The sequence below is a fragment of the Sprattus sprattus genome, assembly GCF_963457725.1.
Source record: "Sprattus sprattus genome assembly, chromosome: 1".
Lineage (NCBI taxonomy): Eukaryota > Metazoa > Chordata > Actinopteri > Clupeiformes > Clupeidae > Sprattus > Sprattus sprattus.
Window position 1 is genome coordinate 61,312,764 of NC_137920.1, and position 10,000 is coordinate 61,322,763.

The 10,000-nt window shown below is 48.2% G+C and overlaps 1 protein-coding gene across 1 annotated transcript in view; it reads right to left on the minus strand.

Annotated features, from left to right (window-relative positions):
• The window catches only part of LOC308370795 (roundabout homolog 2-like), a gene marked incomplete at both ends in the record, with an annotated part of 163,560 nt that overhangs the window by 14,320 nt on the left and 139,240 nt on the right, over positions 1 to 10,000 (minus strand). Inside the window, 5 exons of the mRNA XM_080845510.1 lie at positions 826 to 1,098; positions 3,141 to 3,268; positions 6,302 to 6,341; positions 6,854 to 6,880; positions 8,301 to 8,477. Of these exons, the coding sequence (XP_080701636.1) occupies positions 826 to 1,098; positions 3,141 to 3,268; positions 6,302 to 6,341; positions 6,854 to 6,880; positions 8,301 to 8,477 (645 nt within the window). The remainder of the gene's footprint in view (positions 1 to 825; positions 1,099 to 3,140; positions 3,269 to 6,301; positions 6,342 to 6,853; positions 6,881 to 8,300; positions 8,478 to 10,000) is intronic.

Here is a 10,000-nt window from a genome sequence, read left to right on the forward strand (position 1 = left end):
TAAGAGCGATATCCCCGAGGGGGCTGTTTTCAATGGAAATGTAAATACTGCACCACCGCCACCACCCCCCTCACTTTCCCACTTTATTTTACTCTCTCTCCCTCTCTCTCTCTCTCTCATTACTCTCTGGAATTCTTTTTTCTCCTTCTGTCCTTATCTCCCCCCCGTCTCCTAGTCTCCCTATTATGCCTCCGTTCTTCTTTCGTCTCCTCGTTTCTCATTAACACACAAACCGGCGCTCGTAAGGCCACTAAACCCTCAGCGTCGCTGTCGGCTGTCCTCCTTAGCCGGCAGTGGCGAGGCGACGTGACACACAAACCCCAATTTCCCAGCGATTCCCCCAAACCCAGACAGACAGACCCAAACAAAACAGGCAAATATGCACACATGCATATGCAGCCCTTGCCCTGCCCCCCAACAACAACATGGAAGTGCATATGCAAACACACCCAGCAGTCACTCTCTCTCACACACACACACATGAACATACACACCAATATCAGGGACACCACATGAACACAAAAATATGCACTTGCCTCAAACCCATATAACAAGGCTTCAGATATGCCCACATACACAGACACACAGTCAGGCGGCCCATTGTGGGGACAGTCGTGGCCAACCCACCCACTTACCCACAGCACACAGAAATGCTCCCACACACACAAACACACACACACACAGACGCACAACACACACACACACACACACACACACACACACACACACACACACACACACACACACACCAACACAATAGACATACAGCCTCCAAACCACAGTAGCCATCCAACATCCAACCACCACACGTGCCTGCCAGCCTACCGTTAGCACTGCGGCCGTCCGTGAGCGAGTAGCCCAGGCTGGCCATCTCCTGCTGGGCCCGTAGCGAGGCTTTCCAGCGCGGGTCGGGCCGGTCCACGGCCAGCTCGTGGAAGCTGTTGGACTGGAGGATTTGCGTGGTGGCGTAAGGTGTGGCCTGGGAGCCGCGGGCGGGGCTGCTGTAGCCCGCCTTCCCTGTGAAGTCGATGCTGCTATAGATGGCCCCGTCAGACAACATGGTGCCCGTCTTCTCTCCTCCGCCGGCGGGCAGGACGTCTGGGGGATGGAGATGGAGATGGAGGAAGAGAGAGAGAGAGAGAGAGAGAGAGAGAGAGAGAGAGGGCCAGAGAGTGAGTGAGAGGGAGAGGTATGAAGAAAAGGGAAAGAGATAGAGAAACGTGGAGGGAGGCCCAGAGACATGTTGAAAGAGAGACATGGAAAGATAAGGGGAAGACCAGTGAAAGAAACATGGAGGGAGAGGAAGATCCTGGTAAGGCTTTTGAAATCACATCCATCATGACAATCATACATACATACTACATTTGGAGTCAACTGTTCAAGAATGCTTGACAAACATCTACCATCAAGAGACCAGACCGGAGGACTAGCCAGCTTCTGTCGGTGGTCCAAAATCTGGCCAAGCCATGTCTCCTCTGTTTTACCCAGAGCTACTAAAACAACAGTCACTCTGTAAAGGACATAATGGCGAAATGAAACAATAGTGTCGATGGCTACTTAGTTTAGCTGTGCCTTCTGAGAAAAAAAAGCCATTAGGCTGAGCTGATGAGAGTGGAGTGTTTGGGACGGGACAGCTCGGGCCGTGGTGGGGGGGCCTCAGCCCTTAAGGTCAGCCCAGCATGAGAGAGGAGGCTCTGAGCTCTGATTAGCGCTGCCTCCGCTGCTGGCACGGGGAGCAGCACGCGGAGGCCCACGCCGGCTCAAATGAGGTGAGATAAATGAAAGTGATTAGCCCACAGATTCATTATCAGATGGAGGAGGAGGCGCAGTCGGGAGGTGCGCGGGGGTGGCTGGGGAGGAGCCCAGGGAGATGACCACGCACAGACACACACGCGGCGGCTGACCTTCAGATGCTTGCATTCTAACACTCTTAGACACGCACACACACACACACACACAGGCAAACACACACACACACAGGCAAACAAAATTGTGGGCATGCTACCACCCACGTAAATAGAAAACAGAAAACACAGATACACACAAATAGCAACACACACTCACACACACACAAATACAGCCAATATCACACGGATAGTACACACCCACATGCACACACTCCGGATACATAAACTGCAGATACAAGACTTACACACATTTGCACACGACCATTACCCAGGCAAAGATGCATTAGAGTAACAGACGCACACAAACACATTAATCACACTGGGTAAAATGTCTCAGGACCACTGGTGATGTGTGATGTGATTAAAATGTGCCCGACTGTCCTATAAAACACACACACACACACACACACACACACACACAAACACACAAACACACACACACACACACACATCCTAGCTACATTCCTAATCTTATAGTGCATGGACCAGGAGCTCTGAAAGTCACGGTGTGATGTATGTGTGTCCAGGCATACCATAACACAATCCACACTAACTCCATAGACAATCGCACAGTCACACACACACACACTCAGGACTGCATCTCTTTGTTCTGAACAGATTGGGAAGGTACACATATGTATTGTGTCCCACACCTATACCTCCCCTCACACTGAACTTGATGCAGCTGTGGGCCTGCCCAGTTTGGTAGCTAGACACACATCAGGCCAGATCTGAGCCAGTCCCTTTTCCAGAGGAGTCAAGCACTACTTAGTTGTCTGGGGGGCTGAGGGCCTGGGGCCGGGGGTTAGCGGCATGTGACGGCCTGTCACTTCCAGTGCAGTGGGACTCCCACCTGGCTGAAATATTCATCATGCTCATGAATGTATGCAGGCTGGATCACGCCGACGTTCTCAGGGAACCTGACCCATGACCTGGAGCTCCTCTCCAAAGGGCCTGGAATAGGTGTGTAACTGTGTGTGAGTGTGAGTGTGTGTGTGTGTGTGCACCTGTACATGCATGTGTGTACGTGTGTTCGTCTTTCATGAGTATGTGTACGTATGTGTAGGCCAGCTTGTGTGAATTTGGCTGTTGTATCTGGAGTTTGTGTATGCAGGTCTGTGGGTTTTGCAGCCACATGTGTATCCAATGAACGTGTGTGTGTGTGAGAGAGAGGAAGTGTTGAACTGAGCTTGTGCATATTCATTGGGTCGTGAACAGAGTGTGTGTTCTTACCTCCGCGGCCGTAGTTGGCGCGGTCTTTGGGAGCCCCCAGGGCGCCGTTGGCAGGCAGGCTGGTGGAGGGCCAGGAGTCAGCAAGCCAGGGGAACCCTGGGTCCCCTGCCTTCAGCAGGCCAGGGCGACTACAGGGAGGAAGAAAGAAGGAAAGAAAAGAAAAGAAAAAGAGAGAGAGAAAGAAAGAAAGGTCAAGACAGGAGAAAGACAGAAGTTGGGCAGAGAGATGGGGGGAGAGATAAGGAGGTGAAGTAGGAAAAGAAGAGAAAGAGAACAGCATGTAAGAACAGATTTAGCTTTACCCATTACTTTTGTGGAAGACACTGGACAAGAGAGAAGCAGCAGGGCTTGTGGATAAAGCTCATCGAACATGTGTGTTTGTAGGTATGTGTGTGTGTGGTGTGTGTGTGTGTGTGTGTGTGTGTGTGTGTGTGTGTGTGTGTGTGTGTGTGTGTGTGTGTGTGTGTGTGTGTGTGTGTGTGTGTGTGTTTCTTTGCCTGTGTGGCCTCAAGCACAGCAGTACAGCACATAGTAAACAAGCAAACAGAGAGACATAAACAACTGACAACTCTACAAATCACGCGTTGCACACACACATACACACACACCCTGCAGAGAACTGCCCACCTCCCCCCAAACAGCCCAACATTAAATCTCCTTTAGAGCTCGCCACAATAATAATTTACTCTCCAGATTCAGAGCCACGCTGCCAGTGAGCCTCTATGCTGGGATGAGAAGGTAGTCTCCATGGTAACTAGAGAAACCCCAAAGCCTATTGGCTGGTTAAGCAACTGCATCGTTGGTGATTCACAAAAAAAGAGAGAATGTCTATCCTATTGTCCAGCAAATACTGCTGAAAGGGCTAAAGTGCCGCAATCCAGTCTGTTTTCCATGTGTGTGTGTGTGTGTGTGTGTGTGTGTGTGTGTGTGTGTGTGTGTGTGTACGTACTCTGTGTGTTCTTTTTGTATGGTGCAAATAGAAGAGACTAAATGGAGAGTCTAGGCTCACACATGGCTTGGTCTGATGTCTACTGGAAGCAGCAGCCCACAAACACCACAGTCCCCTGAGCCTGTACAGGCACACACACACGCACACACACACACACACACACACACACACACACACACACACACACACACACACACACACACACACACACACACACACACACACACTCACACACTCACACACAAAGAGAGGTTTATTCACCTCTGGGCCATGGGAGCACAGATGTGTATTGCCCCTAGTGTGTGTGTGCATGTCTGTCTGTACACTCTACACTCACTACTAAACCTACACACACACACGGACACACACACACACACTCACAGGTATGGCACATGTGGCCTTGGTTTAATGGTTGGATGGGGGTGAAGGGTGGTTTTATTTTTAGGTGCACATTTGTTGATATGTTTTTTTGGGGGGCTTTTGGCTAGGTTTGCCTGCTCAGGTGTGACAAAGGTGAGAATGGAGAGAGCGTTGAAGAGAAGAAAATAGTGTCTGTGAGTGAAAGAAATGATGCGCGATGGAGAGACTGAGAGAGGGAGAGAGATGGATAACAAGCGATCATACTCCTATGGGAACTCCCCCTTCCCTGACTTAAGAGTCCCTGTCATCCGTAGATTCACCAGGAGGAGAAAGAGAGTTTATCGGTAAAAAAGGAAGGTGGAGGGAGGCGGGGAAAAAAAATTCTCCAATGACACAGTGTCGCCAGAAAATGTCCCTGTACAAAACGGAAACACTTTGAAGCCAACAGAGCTCCACATTTATTTATTTTTTAGCTTTTTTACCTGGAAACGTATGAAAGGAAGAAGGATGTCCCACTGGGATAAATTACTCTGACCAGCCCCATTTGTATGGAGCTGGGTGAAAGTGAGAGAGAGGGGGGTAAAACCTGGGGCCTTAGTCCCTGGGGTAATTATCTGCCTTCATGCTTACACATGCTGGCGCCTGGATGGCACTGGCCCCGGCGACAAGCGAATGCATCACTTCCTGTGGTAGCGGCGTAGCCGAGGTACACGTGCCTCCCTGCCTGGTGCAGGATAAATGGGCGAATAAAAAACCTGCCCGGCCGCATTAATTGTTTCTGTTAATTCCGGACAGGCAGATTTATTAGCCAATCGATCGATATGTCACGCACAGCGTGCGCGTGTCAGACTTGCACAAGCTGCCGCACCTTGCACTTACTCATTCACTCTCAGACACACGCACACACACACACACACACACACACACACACACACACACAATGGAAGAAGTAATCAGTCATCCTCACACACGCACACAAATCTCAGAGCCACACTGCTGTATGGATATGGACTCTTCACGGACACACACAACAGAGAAAGGTCAGTTCTGATGAAGAGGCTTCAGCTGACGTGACGCGTGCGAATGTGAAATGGGATCTGATCTTCCCTTTCTCCACAGTGAAAATATGATTTAATGTTTCAGCATAACATCACTCATTCCACACGTACTCTTCCGGAGTCATTACTGTAAGGGAAGAAGGCTGGGTTTGAGTGGGGGATGTGCTTCACACGATCACTCCACGGGTCAATCGACACAGCACTTAGAAAATGCTGGCAAAAGCTAAAAGATTTTGTGCCACTTCAAATTTGATGTTTTGTATTGCACCAACTGGGTAAGAGTCAACTAATTATTTTTTGACTGACAAAACAAACAAGAACAGGACTAACCCATTCAGCCCAGGACCACATGCTGCCATATTACGCTTTTAAGACTTAAACCGGACACCTTCCTTAAGGGCTCATTGGATTTTCTAAGTTATCAGTAAGAATTCAGACAAATGCATTTGTAGCACAGGAATGTGTACAGCATCTGTGGCTCTTCATTGGTGTTTGCAATGTACAGATGGGAGATGAATTTGAGCCGGTGTCTGTTTGGATGGGGCCCTTATCTCCTCTACGGGTCGGAACTCTTAAAAGCTGTTGTCAGGATAGATGCATCACATGCTGGAAATGTCACTGCAGACAGACCCCAGAGAGACAGGGGGATAGACAGTTTAAGTGAGAGAGATGAAGAGAGAGAAAGAGTAAGTGAGGATGAAATAGAAAAGGGAGGGTAAGATAGAGTAAGAGGAGAGACAGGGAGAGAGACAAAGTGACAGAGAGAAAAGAGAGAGTGGTAGACATATCCTCACCTTCCATTTCCCAGTAAGTCTCGATCTCTCTGGAACGTCACTGTGATCCCATCGGACCCATCCGGAACATGGCAGAAAGAACATGAGAGAGCAGAGTAGAGGAGAGCACAAGGTTACACTTAGAACAACGCAACCGCACTTGTTCCTCAATTATTGAAAGAACTAACTGGAGTAAAACACAGTTGACATTTAATGTGCTGTTTCTCTCTAGCATAAGTAATGCAAGGGAGAGAGAGAGAGAGTGACAGAGAGAGAGACAGAGAGAAAGTAAGAGAGAGCGAGAGAGCGAGAGAGAGAGAGACAGAGACAGAGACAGAGACAGAGAGAGAGAGACAGAGATACAGAGAGAAAGAAAGTCAGAGAGAGAGAGAAAGAGAGAGAGACAGAGAGAGAGAGAGAGAGAGAGAGAGAGAGAGAGAGAGAGAGAGAGAGAGAGACCAGATAACGACTGACTCTGAGACTGATCTGGGCCAGAACAGGGCCGTATCTGACCCAGAGTTAGACACTATCTTGAAAGCGTTTGAGTGAATGGACGGGACAAATGGCCAGTACCTGCGCGAGTAAAGGTGAAGGATTGAACTGTAAAACAAAACACGACAGAAAGAAAGAAACAAAGAGAAAGAAAGAAAGAACAGTCATTACAACTCAGCCTGTACTCCAGGTCACACTTGCAGATGATTGGCAGATGATTCTAATTGATGAACCCAAACACCACACACGCACATGACAGCCCACACAGATTAACACATGTAAATGCTTTAGTACGACAGAACATTTCCATGGGATTCCAGCTAGTGGCTCTCATGAAATCTTTCCAACAATGCAGCCTGCCTCGGTGACAGACATGTAAACATGACTCACAGGGCATATAGAAAAGAAAGGAAAAATTGTCTTTACGTTCAAAAAAACTGAATTAAACAGATCTGAAGGGGCAAAAATGTACCCACCCCCACCATATGAAGAGAAGGATTAGAGCCCAGGTGATATATATATATACATCGAGCGAATCGAGATAGAATTAGGTAATCGCCATGGTTTCCACTCTGGCCACTGAGGCGTGGTGATAGCAATACATATTGTAATGAGTCTAATCCACAGCTACACGGTGTAATAACCCCCCAGGGAAGATTGGAGAGTGGCAAAGCATTACATTCTCCCTGTGCCCAGGAATGCACTTAGCTGTAATGCATGAGCAATATGGGCCACCGTCGCCAAGCAATGAAAAGGGTCACCACCCATGCCTGGATTTTGAAAATGAGCACATTTGATGTTTTTTTTTTTTTTTGCTTTGTTTTGAGAGAGAGAGAGAGAGAGAGAGAGAGAGAGCGAGAGAGACAAAAAAACATGTATTTTGATGGGATTGTGTTCATGGTCGATGCACATAAAGTAAGTAAATAACATATTATGGTAAGCAGCACAACACACCACACTTAAAGGAGAGATGTTTTTTTTTTTTGTCTTGATTGTTGTTCATGCTCCAGAAAGTGTGGAGTGTGCTTCTTCTTTAATGTGAGTGATTTATGTTGAGTACAGAACAACCCTGCATGCATGACCCCCCCTCCCTGCCCAAGGGATTGCCTCCTCAGTCTCCAGCCTCCGTGTTGAAACCTACTCGACTATGGGTGTAGGGGTTTTAGGGTTGGGGGTAGGGGGGGGGGGGGGTCGTCTGGGCTCTTGTATACCCCAGACATAAGCGCATAATTCAATATAAGTGAGTGGGTTCTTTTTTGCCTAACTTTCTCAAAATCAAAAGGGCTCCATGTAATATCAAAATTGAATGTCTTAACAAAAAAATCTAGAGAACAATGTATAGACTTTGTGTATTAGACTTTGCTCTCTAAATGGCTACTTCGATGGCGAAAGAAATTCTATAAAAATAATCAAAACCAAAATCAGTTCTAAATCAGCTGTTAAGACAGAGCCCTCTGTAAAGGTTTTACTCCCCCTGAGGTGAGCCCAATCACACAAGCAGTGCCTCGGTATCCAGAGGCTCCCATACCTGCGTAGTTGCTCAGGCCCTTCCTCTTCTTCCTCCTCCAGTAGAGCCAGGCGCTGAAGCCCATGAGCACGATCCAGCACGCCCCGCCCAGCCCCGCGATGAAGGCGGGCTGCTTCACCACGTCTGTGATGCTGTTGGCTCCCTCGTCGCCCGTCATCACATCCTGTAGCTCGGCACCTATCGGGAGACAGACGTCAATCACAGCTGTGCGCTGCTGAAAAAGCCCCACCCCACCCCATGACTCTCTCTCTCTCTCCTCTCTCTCTCTCTCTCTCTCTCTCTCTCTCTCTCTCTCTCTCTCTCTCTCTCTCTCTCTCTCTCTCTCTCTCTATCTCTCTCTCTCTCTCTATCTATCTATCTATCTCTAGCTCACGCTCTTTCTCTCTATCTCTCTCTCCACATCTCCATGCTAAATCACATCAGATCAGTGGACAAGAAAGACCAATTAAAATATATGGGCGCCAGTCTATTTTTACTAATAGGATTATACAACATGAAATGAGCAAAATCAGAACAACAAAAGGGCTCTTCAGTCGAGCGGCCACACCGCGCTGTCACCGTGACCATCATCTTGTAACGAGGCGTCCTACTGAACTCAATCTTTGCTGTGTTTTTCATTGGCAAATGACACCGAAGACCAGAGGACAAGATCAACACCCAGAAGGCACTGTCTGTAAGCAGATCTAATCAATCAAACAGGCTGGCCATCAATTTGAATCTCCAGATTTCCAGATTTCCAGGGGAAAATCTGGAGGGGGGACTAGGGGTGTTTTTTGTGTAGTTGATGCCAGAGGTATAGGTTGTAGGGACTATGTGTGTGTGTGTGAGTGTGTGTGTGTGTGTGTGTGTGTGTGTGTGTGTGTGTGTGTGTGTGTGTGTGTGTGTGTGTGTGTGTGTGTGTAGGTGTGGGAATATATTGGGGGAGGCAGTTGACATTGGAGAAACCACTCGAGTTTGATTTCCTGGTGCAGCTACTGTGCTGTGAAATTAGATTCACAGTCTCGAAGGCAAGCAAGCAAGCGAGTGCGAGCCCCCAAGCGTCGTCATAAGCCTCTACCCCCAGGGTCGCCCCCTGCCTCTCCCCTATTCCTATCCCCATCTCCCCATACCCTCTCCCGGGCCGCCCCCTCCCTCTCCCCATCTCCCCATACCCTCTCCTGGGCCGTTACGGATGTTACCCAGCCCTAGCAGTCAGCAGAAACAGAGGGAGGTGAGAGCGGATCAATACTATCGATGCGCTGAGTATTTATCCGTCCCATTCTTCAGCCATTTGATAGAATGTGATGGGATGATGCGTCTGTGCAATAACACTGACTACAGTGATGGCGCACTGCCGCTCAAACTTATTGAGAGGTGGATTATTGATATGGTTAACGGCATTCCGCACAATGACGCTGGACAATACGTTAGATGAAATTCTATTGATTTTTGCGTTCCGATTGATTGCTATGGAAGGGAAAAAAAGAGGGGTATATAAGTGGAAAAAGAGCTCGACTTGGAAAACTCAACTAGCCTGCAGGAGTACATATGTAATCTTTAGTAAAGGAGCAAATTCTCCTTCCCATGAGTTAGAATCTGATAAATGATTCCCTGGGCGTCTCTCTGACTTTCACTGATGAATCCCTCCGTTTTCCCTTTGCACAGATAAATGACCCGAAGGATCCAAGAGAAGCTACTCTATTTTTTACTCTCCTTTGATG